General features: G+C 48.2%; 3 protein-coding genes across 3 annotated transcripts; 2 read left to right on the top strand and 1 right to left on the bottom strand.

Moving 5' to 3' along the window:
- Nucleotides 1–265: 265 nt before the first annotated feature.
- Nucleotides 266–1897, top strand: HOO65_040570 (Set1 complex component spp1; the record flags this gene model as incomplete). Its single annotated transcript, XM_071000684.1, has 1 exon — nt 266–1897. One exon carries the CDS (start codon nt 266–268, stop codon nt 1895–1897), a length of 1632 nt encoding a protein of 543 aa, XP_070859413.1.
- A 74-nt stretch (nt 1898–1971) lies between these two features.
- Nucleotides 1972–4111, bottom strand: HOO65_040569 (BTB/POZ domain-containing protein; the record flags this gene model as incomplete). Its single annotated transcript, XM_071002661.1, has 2 exons — nt 1972–3594; nt 3839–4111. 2 exons carry the CDS (start codon nt 4109–4111, stop codon nt 1972–1974), a joined length of 1896 nt encoding a protein of 631 aa, XP_070859412.1.
- A 754-nt stretch (nt 4112–4865) lies between these two features.
- Nucleotides 4866–7239, top strand: HOO65_040568 (G2-specific protein kinase nim-1; the record flags this gene model as incomplete). Its single annotated transcript, XM_071002627.1, has 3 exons — nt 4866–4926; nt 5035–5478; nt 5546–7239. The coding sequence occupies 3 exons, from the start codon at nt 4866–4868 to the stop codon at nt 7237–7239; spliced, it is 2199 nt and encodes a 732-aa protein (XP_070859411.1).
- Nucleotides 7240–20371: the final 13132 nt, after the last annotated feature.

Genomic DNA, 20371 nt, shown 5'->3' with positions numbered 1-20371 from the left:
ACACCGAGACAGACCGAGCCGTCATGGGAATCGTCAAGACAGCATAATAATTTCCTTAAGAGTATCAAAAACTTCATATATGGACTTTTTTCGACGGCTCTTTACTTTCTTTTTTTTTCATCTCATAATCAATTGAATACGGTCATTAATTTATTTTATTGTAGCTTTGTTTTGCGCTGGGAAATAATTTCTAAGCGTATACGACATTGACACAAATAAATAACACATACGCATACACGTCTATCCCGCTATATTATTTACTGCCATGGATCTGGACGAACTACCATCTGCAGGGCTTACGGATGCGCACTATGAGAATTTGGAACTGTTTCCAGAGGTCACTAGAGCCGATAGCATCGCGGCAGAAGTGCCCCAGTTCGATACAGAGCTTGTCTCCTCCAATACTACAGCGTCGCCCGCTGCGTTCAGCACCACAGCTAGCCAGCTTGGTGACGATCTGTCCAATATCGCAATAGACCCCAAGCCATCCGCAGCCAAAAAATCAAACGTCAAGAAAAAGGGCGCAGGTATAAAGAAGCTACCAAACGGCACAGGAGTTACTTCTATGGCAACAAAGCGACCAAAGGCTACAAGCGGCGCGAAAACGTCAACGACGCGTCGCCCAAAAGCTAAGCCCTCAACCTCAACCTCAGCCCCAGGTTCGTCTGGAGCCAACGGCGTCTCATCATCCTCTGGGCCTGGTGGCATTGCAAATGGAAATAGTGCTGCAAGGGACAGCCCAACAGTGGGTGATAGTGATGACCCAGGCACGTATTGTGTATGTCATGGTCGCGATGACCACCGCTGGATGATTTGTTGCGAGAAGTGTGAAGATTGGTTCCATGGCGAGTGTATCAACTTGGACACCGAAATCGGCGAAAGCCTAATTGAAATGTTTATTTGTCCACGCTGTACCGATGGGGACACTTTAGTAACGCGATACAAAAAGACTTGCTCGCTGGATGGATGCCGTAAGCTAGCGCGTAGCTATGCGCCGGCTGCTGAGGCTGATGATGAGATAGAAGGGGCTGCGGGGGCGGTTGAGGCTGAAGATAGCTTTACCAACTCTGTATTCTGCTCTGATGAACACTGCTACCAATGGTGGGAGCAGATAGTCGCTCGCCTGACACCAGCCTCTACTATTCCGCCTGCTGTTATTGGCAAACTCTCCCGCGAAGATTTGCTAGGTGTTATTGCTAGTGGACTGGGCTACGTCGATGAGGCTACAGGGACATACAAGCTTGCCCATGAACCTTTCTTAGCACCCGTTTCTAAAGAGGAATCCGAAGATATGCATCTTTCCGCCGAAGAGCGATCGTTACTCTCTAAATCTGCAGATGACCGTGCAGAATTAGCTAGTGAAATTGAGCTATGCTCGAAAATGCTCCAGCTCGCGGATCAGGTTACCGAAAGACACAAGGCTGCCGTTGCCTCTGGGTTTATTACTAACGATATATGTGGCTATGACAGCCGGATAGACTCGGTTGGTGTCCAAGCGGCTTTTGCAGCATTTCTCCAAACAGAGGAGGGCCAAGCGTCATGCGCCCAGGGAACCCTACAGGCACCGAAGAGTGAGCTTGCAGTAATTGCAGATATGGAAAACGAAGACGATAAAGAACGCAGACAAGCTACAGCAGGCATGTGCGACAAGAAGCGCTGTAAAGCCCATCAAGGATGGGCTGCCATGTTCCACAAGGCAGTCAAGAACCAGATCCGGCAGCTTACTAGCCAAACAGCAGACCTACTCTGTGAGGAGGAGGTCATCAGGGCAGCTTCTCTAGAGCGGTATCGTCGTAAGAAAGTTGAGAAGAACTGGGTTGAGGCAGTTGGGGAAGAGACACATGTCAAGCAGGAAGAAGCAGATAAGACGATAGGCGACGCTATGGATCTTGACTAACAGACGTTGTCTGCAGCCTCTTCCTTTTCCTAATTTTGCAGTTTGGTATCTAAATCTAGCTATTGTATTCTCTTCTAAGCTACATTTTGCCTATTTATTTTATCCCTGTACACCGCTTCGTTCGTCTTCTCTAGCAGCTTGTCCAGCCTATCCATCAAAAACTCATAGTTCATATCGTCCGCGGCAAACTCATCTTCTGCCATTTCCCCACTAAGTGTCTGGATTGCTGCCTTAGTCTTGGCCATAGTCTGCTCGGCCTGGATATGTTGAGCCTGTGTTGGATCGCGTTCCATCATCAAACTAACGTCCTGGAATCGCATACGAAAACGGTCTTTTAGATGGTGACGGATATCATCAAGAAGCTCAATGGTATCTGTAGCCTGGCGATCCTTGACACGTTCAGCGCTCTTGCGGATGATAGCAAGGAACTCGGGGTCATCAATGTAGTCTTCCAGGCGGCTAGCAAAGAAACGTGCGGCAAAGTCTTCCAATCGCTGCACTTTAAGATCCCAAGCCGCGTGTATGATTTCATATATGTCGATGCCATCGGGAGCTTCAGAACGACCCCCGCGGCTCTTTTTCTTGGGGCCTAGTTTATGTGTTCGGTCTTCCCATACATTAGATTCAACCATTCCTTGGCTACTAATGGTCAGGGCGGCCTTGTTGACTAGCTTTTCGAGGAGAATCTCATCAGCTGTGTATAAGAGATCAAGACTGTATGGCAAGGATATTTCGCCCTTTTCAAAATATAGGTTGGCAAGGATGACCTCAAGAGTCACTGGAGCGCATGTCATGCTAACCATGTGCAAGCTTTGAGAAGATTGGCCTTCCATGAAACCACTGGTGAACATGCGCTTGAAGTACAGGCTACGAGCCAAAATAGCCTTGTGGGCAGGATATATGATGTATTTCTGGAGCTGTTGCCCGTCTTCCTTTCTCGGAATGACTTCTGTTGAATTTGTGTCCCGATTTGAGACTTCACAAGTCGAGAGTTGGTCGTTGAGCTCGAATTCTGCCTCAGTCCCGCTTTCCGGGCTCTCATCAATATATTCAACTTTGAGTAACACATCGGCAAGTGCATGGTTAGCATAAGACCATTGGATGCTGTCGACTTCATTCTCGGAGGCTACGATCTTTTGCTTCATAATGAACTCGGCGAAAAATTCGTTCATCTGCACTTGGGCCAGGTTGACTTGTTGTTGGTGTGCCTTGCGTGCAACATTAAGCTGGCCTCTTGCATCTAAAATCTCCTCAAGGCCCGGTAGGTCAAACTCTTGGGCCAGCCTCTTACAACCCTCGAGTAATCGACTGGCTGCTGGATTTTCCATGTTGCTGCGCTGACTTAATTCAGAATCAGGGATCTGCTCTAGGTACAGAAACTTGTGCACAGTATGCAAGCATTCTTCATCGACATCGACCCCCTGGGCGGTCCAGGATGTAAGTCCAGGATCCTTGGCTAACATATCACGGAAAAACGGCGAACGTGCAGCCAGGATCATACGATGAACCCCGCAACTAGCCCCGCTATCGTCTCTGATCCGTAGTATGAAGTCAGGTTCTCCCGGCGGCTGGCCGCTCCGGATGCTGTTTATGTGACCGGACCACTCTCGGAGTGGGTCGGTGGCCTTGCTGAAGTCGTAACTGAGCAACAGATTTCTAATTTTGAGTGTGAGTGCGCCGTAAATACATCTCTCTCCCTGAAATGTATTGCGTTCCGCTAGCGCACCTTTAGTGAAAAAGGAATTAGCAAGCAGGGTACTAAGAAGGGAGATACGGAGAGCGGCAGGTTGATTGCCAGGATCTCGTTCAACTAAACGTACCATAGTCCAACAACAGCTTAACTAGCTCAAAATGCCCGCAAATACTCGCCTACAGAATAAACAGTCAGTCCATCAGGCGTTAAATCTTCAGGGGGCCGGAGAAAATGGGGCTGCCACAAACCAAAATCAGGGGCGTATAGTCATATCGATCGCGGGCATTTATATTGACACCCGAGATGATGAGCTCGTGGCACGTCTTGAGATCTCCCCGCCGACAAGCTTCTAAAAGAGCCTCAAACTTTGGCGACTTGTTGAGAGGAGTGCCAGCAAAGCGATCTCCTACGGGAAGTTTGCGTAACTTGTTATTGTTCTTGGCAATATCAAGAATAGTGTTCTGGAGCTCAATGAAGCGCTGGGGAGAAATTTCATCGTTGTCACTGTCTGTGGTGGTCATGGTGAAAGTTTAAGAAAACAAAAAATTGCAATGGAGAGCAGGCTAGGTAAGGAATAATAAATCGAGGACTATGATACATATACTCGTAGCAATTGGTGCTAGTAGTGATTTCGAGGATGAAGTCATCGGTGAGCTATAAACGGATAGCGGCGATAAGATAACATTAAATGTCATCTTATCGATAAGCCAGCTCCTGCGGTTAATGTCCGGTCCAATGCGTTGCCCAGTCGACGGCCCTGGTTGTTTACTCCACTCAGGCGTACCTTCCTTGGGTTTCTAGTTCTGGGCACACAATACACGATAGCCGATTTTGGCCCATAAGATTTTCTCCCCTGCTGTTCTCTGCATTCTCTTGTGTTCATTGTCGCTCCTCAAACAAGTTTTTTTTTTCCTTTTCTTTGTTTCGCACATCATCAAAGGCATTTGTTATTTACTTCGTTCTTTTTTTCTTTTTTATTTCCCTTTTCAGCCTTGCCATCAGAGCAATATTTTGTTCCTCTTTCACTCATTCTTTTTATTCCTCCTCGCTCTCTTTAGCCTCGTCCATCTTGAATTGTCGGTCTGTCACCCTCTTCCGCTATTACCGCCGCCGCATCCATCTCCGATCATCGTCATTCGTCTATAAACATCCAACCAATTGTCGTAGATCCTTTCGCTGGCTCTGCAAAAGCCTTCGCTTTCTTTTTTCTCTACCTGACTTTTGATATCTGGATGCATTGTACTGTTGGTGACTGCTGCACGTCGACCGCGCACAATGGCCTCTTCAAACCCTACTGTCACGAAAGCTGAGGACTATGAGATAATGGACAAGATTGGTGAGTTTTCCATTCCCCCTAAGGACCAAATTTTCCTTACAAACCATAGCGCTTCTCTATCTCCTTTACCATGAATTAAGTCCCTGGCTAAAACTTCATTCCCCCTAGGCCATGGCTCCTTTGGTATTATTCGCAGAGTTCGCCGCAAGGCCGATGGTCTCATCTTGTGTAGAAAAGAGATAAATTATCTCAAAATGTCACAAAAAGAACGTGAACAGCTTCATGCCGAGTTCCAGTGCCTCTCACATCTTCGCCATCCCAATATCGTCGCTTATTATCATCGAGACCACCTAAAAGAAACACAAGAACTACATCTGTATATGGAATACTGTGGCAACGGCGACCTAGGCCGTGTCATCAAAGACCTTGCTAGCAAAGGCCAAAGGGCTAGCGAGCAGTTTGTCTGGAGCATATTTGGCCAGCTGTCTTCAGCACTGTACCGTTGCCACTATGGTATCGACCCGCCAAGTCCAAGCGATGGTGCCTCAAATCCGGAAAAGGCCCCGGCTGGCACCTTGTGCATCATGCATCGCGACCTAAAGCCGGAAAATGGTTGGTTCCCGTTGAGGCTATTGTTTAGTCTTCTCGTCTCCACATCTCATGCTAACCATTATTGTAGTATTCCTCGGCGAAAACAACTCTGTGAAGCTCGGCGACTTTGGTCTTTCCAAGATGATTAAATCACAGGATTTTGCTTCCACATATGTCGGTACTCCGTACTACATGTCCCCGGAAATCTGCGCGGCCGAAAGATACACGCTCAAGTCCGACATCTGGTCCCTCGGTTGCATTATTTACGAGCTTTGTATGAGAGCACCGCCATTCGATGCCCGATCCCACTACCAGCTGGTACAAAAAATCAAGGATGGACAGTATCCTGCCCTCCCCAATATTTATTCCTCGGAGCTACGCGACGCTATTGATGCATGCTTGCGTAAAAGCCCTGATTCCCGGCCTTCAACCCATGACCTGCTTCACCTACCACAAATTCGTCTTACTCGGCGCGAGATGGAGCTTGCGGAGCTCAAGCGAAAGCTCAGAGCGAAGCAGGATACCTTAGCACAAAAGGAAAAGGAACTCAACCACTTTGCCGGCGCCATCGAAACCGAAAAGAAGCTTATCCGTCAGGAGATCGATTCTCAATTGAGGAGAGAATGGGAAGCCAGGGCCCAGCTGGAAATTAGTCGCCACATCAATCTTGAGGTTGAAAATCTACAAAAGCAATTCGAAACCGAGGTTCGGGCACGAGTAGAAGCTGAACTGAAGCGCCGAGAATCTCTTAATGGACCCCAGAGAACAGCAACGCCTGAACCAGAAGCTAAGAAATCGCCCATTTCCAGTGTACAGGAACAGCTGGCGGTAACAGCTATCAGTGCACCAGTTACAGAGTCCCTCCCATCAGAGGCTACTACTGCTGGCCTTACCAAGCGCAATATGAGCACGCCACTAAAGAGAGCCCACACAATGTACCCTGGACTGAATCCGGAGACACCTGGCGATATTGAAATGGTGTCTCCTTCACCCATGGCTATTTCCAGCCTCAGCTTGTCGCCGCGGCGCAATGGCACGACCAAGCCGCCCACGAACAATGGGAATATTTTTCAGCATAACAAGGCCGCTGCTGGAAGTGGTAACGGCCTTGCTTGGGAAGTCCCCCGCGATGTCGTTAATATTGAATCCGATGATGAAGAGCCTCCGGCATCGCCTACACCTGCAGTGCGCTCAAACAGGAATCCATTTGGTAAAAACCGCCCAGTGCTGCTAGCGCAAAAGTCCGCCCCCAATAGAAATCTCAGTATTCCTACCCTCGCCAGCAAAAACTCCAACTCGGAACTTCCTCGCGTGTCACCATCGCGGCGTCTCAGCAAGATCCCATCCGTTACGAGCTTGCATAATGCTAAGCTGTCTTCAGGGTCGTCCTCGTCAGGGTCTTCTTCTGATACAAACAACATACACGGAAGCCCCACACGAGGAAAGAAACTGGTGCGTCACCAGCATCACCATAGTTCAGGTGATGACGAGCGCCTCGGCAAGGTATTGGCCAAGAATAACATCAAGGGCCGTACCCTTGTTGAATTGCAGCAGGCGCGTGCTGGAGGCAGGCCGCTATCTGCTGTGCTGCCCTCTTCGGCAGTGCTCGCAGCACCGTCTTCATCAACAGGAGAAAACGTTAGCCCTAAGCGGGCCTTCCGTGACCGGTTAACAGCGGCAGAAGGCAACAGCCGCCGGAGCAGTGATCCAACAGTATGGGATCCCGAAGTGGACGAGATGCCCAGCCCCTTTCTGCAGAAGACACGGCAAGTTCGAGCTTAGATAGTCGACGAGCCTTGCTTCATGCAGCGTAATACCCTGCCACGTCGGCCTGGGCGGTGACCTGGGTGAGTGTGATTGGTGTATATCTTGCCTTGAGGCTTTGTCTCTATCTTATCTACCTCATGCCCGGGGGCTGTGTGTTTCCGGCAAATACAAATTTATACGGGTTTGTTTGCTTCTTTTTTCTGGCGATAATGTACTTTTTTTTTTCTTTCTCTCCTTATTCATCCTGTCTGCACGAAGTCTCCGGCTGCTTGTCCATTCTACATACACGATTTCCTTTTCCTCTTCTTCTTTCTTGTTCCTCATTCTCACTCGAGCCGTTTTTCCTCTTCTATTACCACCATGTTTTTGTATTGTCACGATATCACTTCCCCCTTTCACCCTCTTGTTCCATCTCTATGCTCCCTCCTTTGTTTGCTATTTGTTACAGCTTCCTGTTCTTTTTTGCCTCTTTCTTGGATAGATGTTGTTCTGGTTAAGCCCTCCACCCCCTTCCCTTCCCTTTGTCCTCTATGCGACTATAAAAGAAAACAAATAAAATAACATCCATGATACACAGATAAAACCGCCATGCTACTTATCCACACCATCGGCGAGCTTGCCTCACAAGCTTAGACTTTCCACGTTTGGCGAAGTATACATGATTTATTTGTTTGTTCCTGTCCATACCTCCACTCTGTTTCTTCCTGCTAGACAAGACTCTGCTCTACTCTACTGTTGTTTTTGTGCCACTCTCTTTCCAGCTCCCCTGTTTCCTCCCGTCCCTATGTCCTATTTTTTTGCTGTTCTACGTTTAATGTCTCGGGGATTATTGCTCGCTATGGCATTTATGTTTCGAAGCCTGCTGTAGTGAAGCGGGGGCTAACTTACCTGCTGATTTACTGAAACCTGGTCTCTTTTTTTTCCCTCTTATTTCAGATTCCAATGCTCTATTTACTATTTGTGTGTTCTCTGACCTGTTTGATTTATGCCTATGTAGCCTTGTAAAGTCTAGGAGGACACTGAAACCTTGGGTCACAGGAGGACTTCCTAGAGGCCAGGAAAACGAAAGGCACACCCGCTATCAACCAGAGTCACACTTCCCATTCCTGATCTCCTCGCTCTCCCCCTTCCCTTCTCTTTCAAGGGGGCAACACTGTGCTGCAAGGCTCTTGCTAGTGTATGCTATATAGACACTGTGCCCCCTCTTCACCTTAGGATGCAGCGTCAAAATACATTTGCCCCATCCCACCCCCATATTGTTTCCTCCTCGCGTTCATTTTTCGTCTACTGCGAGAGTGGCGATATCCAATGTTGAGTGAGAGTGGGTGGGTGCAGAGGATGCAGTGGGAAGAGCGGAATGAGTGACTACCTCGCCCTTCGCTATCAGATCGAGAGCAGGAACTCAGCCATTAGTAAATCATGCGTGCTTCTAACTTCTGGCCAGTGACCTGTCCATCCTCCTCCCATCACAGACTGTCTCCAAAGCCACCAGCGAGCTGCACAAGCTCACGGATACCCGATGCGTCCAACACATGCAGCACACTAACTAACGACATCAGGGTGTAGAGGAAGTGGGCGAAGGAGCGAGTAAAGGAGAAGACAGGACAGGACAGGAGAAAATAATACAAAAGAAGAGAAGAGAGGAGAAGAGAAGAGAAGACGATTAGATAGAGCGAAGGGCACGTACTTGTGAGCTATGATGCTTCCCTCGTGAGTCTATCAATCTACCTATTCATCCATGGGGCCATCCACCACTTGAGAATAGCCAGAGTTCCACTTTGGAGAGGCGGAGTGTGCGTTTGTTGGCTCTTTTGGGAAAGAGGAAGAGAGGAAAATAGGAGGAGAGAGGGAAGCAGAGGGGGGGGGAACACGGTCGGCGCAGCCTGTGGCCTCAACGGGGAGACATCCGGATAGCCTTCGTGCATATGTAGGATGTCCTTGGTTGGTGCATACATGTATATGTGCATACGCACAAGTATCCATCATGTGCTCACGATGCGGGTGACGGAGATGTTAAAAGCCCGCCTGAAAAGATCGAGCCCACCTAGGCAAGGCGGACATTCCATCCACGGACACAAGATAGCAGTATAGTATCAAATCAGGGAATAAGACGAAGAGCAGAACGGAGATATGGCACACGAAGGTTCTTACATCCATACACACGCACACATACACACATCCACACACACATCTGCACACCTACACAAATCAACACGCGGACGCACGCACCCATGTACACGTACACGCACTCAACACTATGGCTCGAATTCGTCCTCGCCGCTTCGAATGCTACAGACGAGATGCGTATGCACATGATGTACATGTGCATAGAGAGATATGCTACTACATAGCCCACAAACAACTGCCCTCCATAGCCCTCTTCTTGTGCAGCTATCTTGCCACAACTATCCATGGTGCTCGCTTTCTCGTCAGCTTCTAATCGTGATTGAATCGTGGGTCCTTATTTCCTGCCCTTTCTCTCCACCAGGAAGTCCCTTCTCCCCCCCCCCCCCCTCTCCTTCACCCCTCTCATTCTCTTCCTAGCAGCTTATGATCACCATCCTCTTATATAGACCGCCCCGCCTCTTTACCAAACATGCGAAAAAAACGAAAAGTCAAGTCTCTCCTCCTGGTAATCCCCAAAGGTATATTGCAGTGCAGATTCACGCAAAAGTAGGGCTGGCTGCAGGGACTTGGGCGTGCAGCGGAAGTTTAGGAGGGCCTGGCCCAGTCCAATTGAAGTTTCATTAAAACGACCTATAATGGAATTCATCGTCATGGCCAGAATCACATATCCACAGCTAGTATTGTTCAATATGAGTGGAAAGAGGCAAAGGGTAAAGAAGGGTGTATGGCTAAACAGAAGCAAGAGCCAGATAGTAGAGCTATAGAACAGGGAAGTCCTCATCTCTGTTGCCCTCTGGCCCTTTATTCCACTGGCTCTTTGGTTCTATGGCCCTAAATATAGTGCATTTCAAGAAAGCACAGATCAACAAACAAGGCTGTGACGTCTCCAGAGAGGAGGGGATGAGAGGTAGGGACCTTTAGTCGGTGGACTTTCGAGCTCCCTTCTCCCATCTCCCTTGTCAAACCCGCTCCCCCCTCTCGCTCTTGCTCCTCAATTAAACAACGCACAGAGATGTTTTTCTTTTCTTTTGGTTTATTGGGCATTTCTAGTTGACCCCAAGCTCGGGCTCGGGAAGCAGGATGAAAGGTGATGAAAGGCGATGAACGGAGTATATGGGGAGGGAAGACGTCGATAGAATATATGTGTCTGTCCTTCTGTTCCGTGCTTCTCCTTGCTGTGATAATGGTCACCTGATGGTCTGTATCTGATTTCTACTCTACCACAGCACAAGCCAGCCATCATCGTCATGTGTGCCAGCACAGGTACAGTCAGGAGGACAAAGAAGAGAGAAGAATAGTTGAAGGGGGGAGGCAAAGACCGCACCCAGACGACCAACAGAGTACCCTGCACAGTCCTGTACCATGTAGCCACACACGCAGGGGGCCAAACAGTCACCTGTGACTTGACATACACATGCTTAGCACCACCACCACCGTCACTACCATTTACACGGAAAAGCAATCTCAACAAGTTATGATTTCACAGGCTGGAAGGTACTTTTGCCTATTGGGCTAATCCTAGAATACTGACAGTAAGCTGTACTCAACGAGATGAGAGATGGGCGGAAATTCACCAGGACTAGGCTGGAGTATAGGGAAGGGAGGGGGGGGGGGTTTGTCTTGCACAATTAACTACTAAAAAGCCCGGGCCAGTATGCGTCCTGCTAGACCTAGCTCCTGCTGCCAGTGCTTTATTACAAGTCAGAGATAGTATAATAATGCTGCAATGTGCTGTGCTGTCTTGCTTTATCCTGCTCTGAGAGTTGCTATGTTGTGCTGTGCTGCGCTGTGCTATGATGCTCTGCTAGTGTTTTATTACTGTACTGTTACTGCAATTCTTATGTCATGGCCCAGGTTGTCCCCCCATTTCCATGGAACTCCCCCGATCAAGGCGCAATTTACCAAAATATCGCCTTCTAGGGGTTTCAGTAAGACGTATCGTGTCCGTGGATCCCATCAGCAAGTCAAAAACAAATGCTGGTACTAGGGAGATGTCTTCCAGACCGTCTTTCTCAGTGCTATGGATGATCCTCAACCAAGATAGACTCAAACTATGACACGACAAGCTGTTCTTTCCGGCCTTTCCCCTCGCTTTTTCTCTCGTGCCATCTTACTCTCCCTTCCCCCCTCTTCTTCATGTTGATTTTACCCTAGCAGTATGGGCCATTGGTACGGTAGCGTTCTCAACATGACTGATGCATTTTGTGATACAGCCGAGCCTGTATAGCGATAAGTCACTCACAACGAAAAATTATGTTCAGCCCCTGTATTTAAAAAATGAACCTGAAATAGAGCACGCAGAGACTTTGTGTTGTGCCCTGTGTTTCATAGCCTGTATCTTGCTCATTAAACAAACGTCACCAGGGCTCTATATCGGAGATCGTCAAGTAATAGCAAGCTCTGACTCTGACTCTAATAGTGGCATATATCCACCTGCACATATAGCTCCCGAGGAAACGCTAAAAAAGGAGAAGGGCAATGTGCTTTCCACAAGTCCCCGTCATAGTGGCGGTAGTTAGCGGCAGTAGCTATCGGCAACGGTTATATGGTAGTAGTGATTATTGTATAGTAAAGTCGTAGTTCATCACGTCTACACGCCTGTTCTTAACTCAAGCATCCCGTTAGTGGGTTTCTACGTGGTTCACGTCTATAGAACATTCTTGCATTTGTACTCATACATACACTTCGCGCCGTGTATAACTTCCATGGATATGTGCTCTCCCTGTATGTATACATGCATATATAAACATGTACACATTTCTACATGTTTCCTTCCTTTATACACACATGTTGCCTTGTTTTTTCTCCTCTTCCTTGCCGTTAAAAAAGCACTTTTGCAAGTGGCAATGGCACACCAGCGTTCTGGAAGAAACAGGAGGTACCCCCCTCCTTGTCCACTTAGCTGTCCAGCCTGCATTGCTTAGGTGCTGATCTTTTCCTTTTTTTTTCCCACCCTCGCTGTTCTTGGCTTCTACTTGCCCTTGCTCCGACCTGTAACTCTGGCGGCAAAAGCAACTTCTGTGTTCGAATATGCGGCCATCGTATGATGGAACTGCACAATATTTCCCCGCGATGAGGGAAGGGAGAGGTGGACGGGGGGAGGGGTGTAGAAGATAAGGAGCAAGAAGGAGAGACAACTAGAATATCAGAGTATAATGAGAAGGGGAAGAGAGATGTAGAGGATTGGTTAGTCTGGGATATCGTAGCTTAGAAATTTCAAAAGGAAGAACACTCTGCAGGCCGGCTGTACAGGCGGCAGGGAAACAATAACCAATGGCCGGACTGGAAGGGCCAAAAGAAGGCCTGTTTAGCGAGTTAAGCAGGGCATATGTCCTGTCTTATCCGGATGTTTAGCTATGAGATGGGAGAAGAACGAGCAAAGCCGAAGGGAAACAAGAAGATTGGCGTCTGTGTGTTTTGCGGAAACCGAGATAAAAGGAGAAAAGATGAGGGAATGCAAAGGGAAAAGCAAAATCACAATGCCTTGGGATCGTGCACAGGGCAGAGAGCAGTACAACCGACAATCCTACTGTGCAGTTCACGATCGCCACTTACGAGATGGGTAAGCATCAAGCAGCCTATAGACAAGACCTATTGTTCGTTGTGCATTCCCTGTGCAGTATTGGGGGGGGGGGGGGGGTCATTATAAATCAGGAAACTCCAGTTCCCACTGCCTCGCTACTGTATATGAGGGTCGTTTGCCTCTGTAATGGCCTGACCCTTGGAGCACACTGCCTCGCCTCACCTTCGCCTACACTCCACTGCACTGTACTGCACTGTACAATACGCAAACAAGCAGTACACTAATGCTACCACATAGTACAACGCTAAGCGGCACAGATGCCCGGTCGATCGTGACCCAGCTGTAATGAGGTCGTAGTGGCAAAAGAACGCGAGACAGTACGCTAGATAGACAAGGAGGGGGGATTCAATCCGTGGGAAAAGTCTCCAAGAAACCAACATGATTACTTCTTCCGTCTTTCTGCATAAGCCCAAGCATGTGTCCTCTCTTTCCTACTCCTCTTTGGCTCTCTTCCAGCTCATCTGCCACCCACCCAATCTAACCCCCTCCCCAGTGCACAACACCTGCTACTACAACGATGCCCCCTCACCAAAGACATCCTTCCTCGGGTTAGTCTTCTTCCCTTTTCCCTAGATTTGTCGGTCATTCTCACGTACAGCTATACTCTCTTTTTTTGTCTTGTTTTTTTTTTTTCTCTCGATCCCCTTCCAATGTAACTTGGCGGTGACTTGAGCCTTGACAGACAGCCCTCCCCTCTACCCAGTGGGGTGAAAGGCAAATGTACTTGCTTGCGTGTTTGGTTGTCATCTGTGTACCCCGTTTTGTTTCCCCCCGCCTCTCCTTCCCCCCTTGCTGATATTCCTTGCCCTTCTTTTATTTCTAGTTCTACTCCCAAACTTTGTTTCTCATTCCTTTTGGTTGCTCTCACGCGTTTACATCTGCTCAAAGGTCCTTGCTTGCTTGCCTCTGCTTCCTGCTTCCTTTTGTTAATTGCTTTTACACGGGCAAAGGAAGAAGAGAGAGATAAAAAAAGAAACGAAATACATCATCTCTAACATCGCAAGGTGATCTTTAATTTCGCCTATTCAGTATGTCTGCCTTGCTTGACTATATCAGCGGCAAAAAATAGCCGTGTCTCTATAAACATGCACTCCGCCAACCACGACTTATTGCGCTTTCTTTTACACACCACACGACAAGCCTGCGATGTCACTTGCCTCACTCAGCGTTGACCAAGTCACTCAATTCCTTCCTCCAAGCCCTCTTACACACTGGTCGTAAGCCTTAGCCCATATCCAAAGTGGAAAAGATTCGCGTCCCTCGTCTCTTTCCAAGTGCATCCTCCCAAAGCCCAAGCCGAATTCTCTAGTTTCCATCTGCTCTTTCCTCCCATGTCTTCCACGCGAGTGGCGCTGTGTTGGCACGAGAGACTAGAGAAATAATGGAATAACGCCGGAATAGGGCGGGGGGGGGGGGGGGCAGGGTCACGACACCACAATAAGCTCAAAATTCACCCAACATCTCATCTTAGAACAGGCCAGCAGCTGGTTTGCGGTTGGCTTGGAGATGGGGGCGTGATCTTGGCCGCTCTTCCTGCTACCAAAAAGACATTGGCCACCAGGAGAGATGAAGGAAGAAAGGCAAAGCACTGTCCCAGCAGGAGAAGCTTGACCGTCACTCACTCACCGTCGCGTCATCTCGCCTACCCTCTAGTTGACAACCAAGCCTATAACAGCACAGATGCTATGCACTAGATCATCACCAGACCGTGCCCTCTGTGTACCTAATGATATATTTTTAGCAAACCAGGGCCCTTATTGCCATAATATGCTTCATTTCAACTCACTCACCAGAGCCACCGATCACCAAAGGTCTAAGCATGAGGTGAAGCACGTAAGTTGGTATTACGCTACGCTAGTGCATGGCTGAGTTCTCTTGCCCCTACTCCTATTACCCTTACTCTGTATGCCCTGCACACCCAGGGGAGGGAATGACAGCCCCCATCGCCTGGAAGTTAGGCTCCTCTCCTCTCCTCTCCTCTCCTCCAGTACCGAAACAAACAAGTCCATTATGCATTCGCAGGCTGACAAGCCCGCCTGCGAACCATTATCAAGAGCGTTATTATGCATCAAAAAACAATCAAAACAGGGAAAACGAAGGGGAAAAGAAATGAAGATAATAACATGCAAAAAGGTCCGCTCCTAGGAAACGAGCCAAGGAAACAGAACCCCTGAACAGTAGAACAGTAAATACGACATGGAAACAGGGCCGCTGTGTTTCTTCATTATCAGCTTATTTGCCAGGTAGCTAGCCTCCACGTTATCGACGTTGGCAAGAATGAGTCTGCAAAAGCCACAAGCAAAAGCAAGATCAAAACATGAAAAAGAAAAAGAAAAAAGGGAAAAAATAAAAATAAAAATAAAAGGCTGCCCACAGCTTTTCCGCATACCATAGTAACAGGTCACGGCGTAATTTCACAATATGCCAATTTTATCCAGGAGAATTAAAAGAAATTTTAACTTCCGTCAAAACCTGGTGCTGGCTTGAGCTATAAGACTTCGGAGTTATACGTGTAAGTGGAAAGGTGACGTTCATAGGAAAGAAGTCATCCCCACAAAAAGCCTCGTCGTGCGAAAGCCCGTACCACACTGTGAAGAATGTACTGTAGGGCTGCTGACTCGCCGTGTTGCTTCCCTTTAACCCTAACTTTCAATGCAGCAGTTGCCAGAGCAAGTCTGCAATGGTATGATCCTTACTTGTACTAACCCTAACGCATGGTCTACGAGAGGTCCTGTGTGATTTTCTTGTTGCCCTTGTGCGACTTCCCTTTTTTGCCTAGATCTTCTCATTTGAACAGCGTTGTGTGCTTCTAAAATTGCTGTGTCTCTCTTTCATCTCCATTGTCATCTTTTTGGGGTCCCTTTTGCCCATCATTTTCCTGGCATACATGTAATCTCGGCCCGAGACAGACACCGACAAAGAAGGGAAGTTTCGTCGCCAATGAAAAAACCCCTGGTAGGAACCCCGCCAAAAAGAAGCAACAACCTTTGTGTTGGTGTTATTTTGAGGGCTCTTTCCCTTTTTTGCGCGTGTTCGAGTCCACTTTCCACTTCAACAAGAGGAGCTGTGTATCTAGGCCTTGGCTTCCTCATAATCGGTCAGATATGGAAATTCAGTTAGATATTGAGAATGCTTTGGTTTGTTTCTAATGCTATTTTTGTATGTTGGGTTAGAGAAGAACGCACAAGTCAACAACTAGACAGTCTTGGTCTTCCTTCTTGCGGAGTTTGTTGAAAATCTACTCTTCAGAGTCGTGGTCTTTGGGGAACTCGAGCCTTTTGCTATTCCGTCTCGCCTGCCCTAATTATTATCAGTGCTGGTGGGCGTTTTCTTTTTGGGCTGTCTGTGCAGTGGCGGTTATTAACATTATGATGATGTATTTGCAGACAGGCTGGCCCATTCTGAACCTGCGGCGAGGCCCATGTGCTGACCAAACTCGCTGTTCTCGCCCCTATTTTGCTTCACACCGTCCGTGGCTCTCTACACCGTTCTTTGCTATCGGCTCAGAGGGTGCCCCGGTCTCTGCCCCGGCCTCCTGGCTCTCCCCGTACCCGCACAACACCTCGCATCATATTTGGTTTGCCATTCAGGACAAGCGGGTCTCGTCTCGCAGCAGAGCCAGAAATACAGCACGAACAGAAGCACAGTACACACGATCTGCAGAATCCACCTCTTGAAATAGAATACAAGAGGCACCGATCATGAAGATGGAAGATATTCCGAAATGAGTCTTCCGCGGAGGCAAAAAGCGAAGAAAAGAAATGGAGAAAGGGCAGAACCCCCCCCCCCCCCCCCCAGCAGAGAAAGGAAGAGGGGAGACGCAAAGGGCAAAGAGAGGGGCTGTAAAGCATGGGCCTGCTAGGTTCTATTACGGGACGGGTGCATGAGGAAATATGTGGAATAGGAGAGTAGGCGGGTTATTGTTTATTAGAGAGGAGGGAGGGAATGTATAAATGGAGAAGATAGGAGAGGAGGGCGCAAGGTTGAAGTGAAGAGGTTTTGAGATGGGCCACAGTGACAGACGGCGGAGGAGGAGGAAGGGCAGAAGTAGGAGGGGAGTGTGAAGAAAAGAAGACAGAGGTGACGCTTGCTCTCATATCAGCCCACTGCGCGGGCTCTTGTAGATTCCCGGCAGTAAGACGACGGCCGCGAGAGCGAGCCCGAACAAAAAAAACAGAAGGAGGAGATGGAGATACCGCAGCAAGAGGTGAAGAAGAGGGGAAGGCAGATGAGCCAACGCAAAGAGCTCTTCTTTTACTACATCCAGTCTGATGTGCTCCGTCCTTATCTCCGCCCGATGCCGCTTTGGAAAGCAGTAAGAAGTTACTAGTTTGCTGGTTTGTTGGTTTGCTGGCGTGTTAGCTTCCGCGCTTTGTCGAATTCCCAACTTTCTGCTTGCTTTCTTGTTTTCTGGATAAACTGCCTTGTTAAATTCTTGCTTAACTCATTAGAGAAATGCCAGAGCTACGAACGGACCTTTTTCCTTTGCCCTAATCACCTTCCATGTTTCATCGGGGTGTAGTTTGTTTTGTTTCCGATACTACTCATGATAATAAGGTCTGGGGTTTTTGCTGCAGCCCTGCTCTTTTTGCGGCAGATGTTTCTTTTTTTCTGGTGAGGTATAGGGCTTGATATAGGAGCAGGAGTGAGGCACAGCTAGATAGCAATAGCTACAGACATAAGTACGCCCTTTGGTTCTTCTCTTTCGTGTTCACTACCATTGATAGTTAGGCAAATGATACATTGCAATAATCCACAGTCCCCTCCCATCTCCCATCCCCTCACCTCCTCTTGAGTGCATATTCGTGCCCTGCATAGTGCATGTGCAGGTGGCTAAATCCAACATTCGAAGAGGGGGATCGCCATGTACATTGCATGTAAGCTCTGCCCTCCAATGAAGTGTGGCAGGTTAGCTCTGGATAGACAAGTAAGGTAAGCCTTCGGGTCGGGAGGCGAGTGAGGATGTAAGTGTGGGATGGGTTAGTGGGTGAGGGAGGTAGGCATATCCAAGGGTATCAAAGTACATATGCATGTCTTTCTATCTGCCTGTCGACACTATTTGTACAGTGCGTATGTATGTGGATGGGCGAATGATGTGCCAATGCCAATGTGACTTGTATGGGTGTGATGTGGACTGATGTGTTTATGTTGCAGTACACGAGATGGGTGATATGCAATACATTTACGAGTAAGAACTAACCGCGCTGCGAGCCTGAGGAGAAATAGGAATCTGGGCCGCGATATTGGCCACCCACATTCGCACAAATATCACGCATGGAATTTCACACAGTGGCTTATGTGGTCGGTTGGTTTTTATCACACAAGCGCATCCATCACAGGGCGAGCCTGGGATGAGGAGGGCAAAACTAAATAGCAAAGCCCCCAAAGACAGGGGAAAAAAAAAAAGGCCGAGATAAAAAAAAATGAGCTGACGAGAGAAGCTGGCGGTGTAATAAGGATACACTATACCATATTATCGTGCCCGGGAGAAATGAGTGACAACAAAGAGCAAGGCCAAGTTTTTCTGGGCTACTGATATTGGCTGACAAATGCTAGGGCCAAAAGGCAGTCTTATAGTCCTAAGTCCTATAAGCCCATGCCAAGAATACAGAGAGTTTTAGGCAGATTGGCAGAGCAAGAAGGCGGGGGGTGTTGAGGCTAGACAGGGCTAGAAAATATCTCTTGGATGGTGGTGAGAGAGTAAGTAGAAAAGACCCAAGACTGATAACGACGACGATAGTTAAATCAGAGGACCTTGCATTGTTTCACATTTACGGACAGGAAGTTCAGCTGTAGAATATGTGCGCCCACAAAATGCATGCATTATTGTCGATCGTTGCCACTCTGCTGCTTGGCTGTGAAATTGTGACCTGTTGGAAGAAGGCCTGGCCCTGCAGCCTATAGAGTTGGTTTTTGTAGCGTGCTGCTCGCCAACTCTGCCAACTTCAGATAAACCTAGAGGCGAGTGAAAGGGAGAGAGCAGGAAGGGAGGGGAGGGGAGGGGAGGGGAGGGGAGGGTTATTAGGAGCTTCATTAGAATTGGGAAGAGAGGAGGCCGGGGAAGGGGAGCGGCTTTGTGGAGAGGGGGAGAACATTAAATGCAAGGGAAAAAAAAAAAAAAAAAAAGAAAAAGAAAAGCCAGGGCTAGGATAGAAGGGAAGGGGAGGATGTTGTTGTGTTGGCTCAACGCAGTACGTGATTGTGATTGTGATGGATTATGGATTCCTGGGGCTCCACGATAAGATAGGATCAAGGCCAGCAAGCAGCCTGACTGGCCGACTACCCAATGAGATTACAGCCGGAGAACCAGCGCCTGGATGGGAACTATGCTGCAGGGCAGTCTGATTAGGAGGGGTAGTTCAGATATTACTTATTGCGCAGTCCTGCCCCCTATGGCAATATACATAGATAACGTATAAGAAGAAACATGTCTACGTACCTCCTAGGCTTCTAGGCTCTTACGCCAAGACTTCCTTGGTGATTTGCCAGTCCAGAAACAAGAAACAATAAACAAAGACGGGCAAAAATGATCAGCTATGCAGCTTACCTGTTACCTGCTAGAAATGGCTTAACTTTGATATCAAGAGGATGTTATGTGCAGGCCCTTTGTCCATATGCCTAAGACAAAAGAGGACATACTTGCATGTACATGCAAGGCTTTATGCTCTCTTCTTTCTGTTGCTCTGCCTATGCCTGTCTCTTATTATTCCTCTTATAGGGGCAACGATCGACAATGCAAAGGAAGTGAAAAAAGAAAGAAGGGATAAAAGAAGGTACAGGGTAAGCTAAGAAAGCCAGAAAATAGGCCAGCAACCCCCCCCCCCCTTCTAAGTGCAGTGCAAGCAAGGCTTGGCTGGCTAATTAGTCTCGCGAACAAGGGCCTCACGATCAGCAGAAAAATAAAGATGAGAAATAGAAAAAATAACTAGCACTCAGATTCAGTAGAGCTCTTTGTCCAAGAGGAGACAGAGAGGGTATCTCTCTCCCTCTCTCGGCTTTCTAGATACTACGGAAGAAGAAGCCTGTCAAGTTCCCGGCTGACGGACGGCCGTGAGCCTGGGCTTGTAGCATTCCAGCAAGTCGAGAGAGCATGAGGGGTGAGGAAAGAAGGAGAAAAGAACAAGTCTCTCCCTAATTTCAGTGAATAATGAGCTGCATACGCATACCATACCCATAGAAACCACCTACCTTCGACTTCGACTTCTTTTGTTCTTCGCGTTTTCTGTTCTTCCTGGAATGTTCTATAGCCAAGGGATAGATAGCAGCACTAAGCAAGTCTCGGTCCGCCCGGCTCTGCCTTGGTTATTCTCTCCCTACGGAATCTGCACGCGGCCACTTGGCCACTTTATCAAACGCACTACTGTCTTCTGCTGTTCTGTGAATGTCTCTGGCGAATCTTGCGGCTACATTCCGGTTGTTTTCGGGTCCGCTAGGCGT

Source organism: Ceratocystis lukuohia (genome assembly GCF_044167205.1).
Source record: "Ceratocystis lukuohia strain C4212 chromosome Unknown Supercontig4_pilon, whole genome shotgun sequence".
In the NCBI taxonomy this organism is placed as follows: Eukaryota; Fungi; Ascomycota; class Sordariomycetes; order Microascales; family Ceratocystidaceae; genus Ceratocystis; species Ceratocystis lukuohia.
Note: the sequence above shows the minus strand (reverse complement) of the source record. Positions and strands in the feature narration are given on the sequence as shown.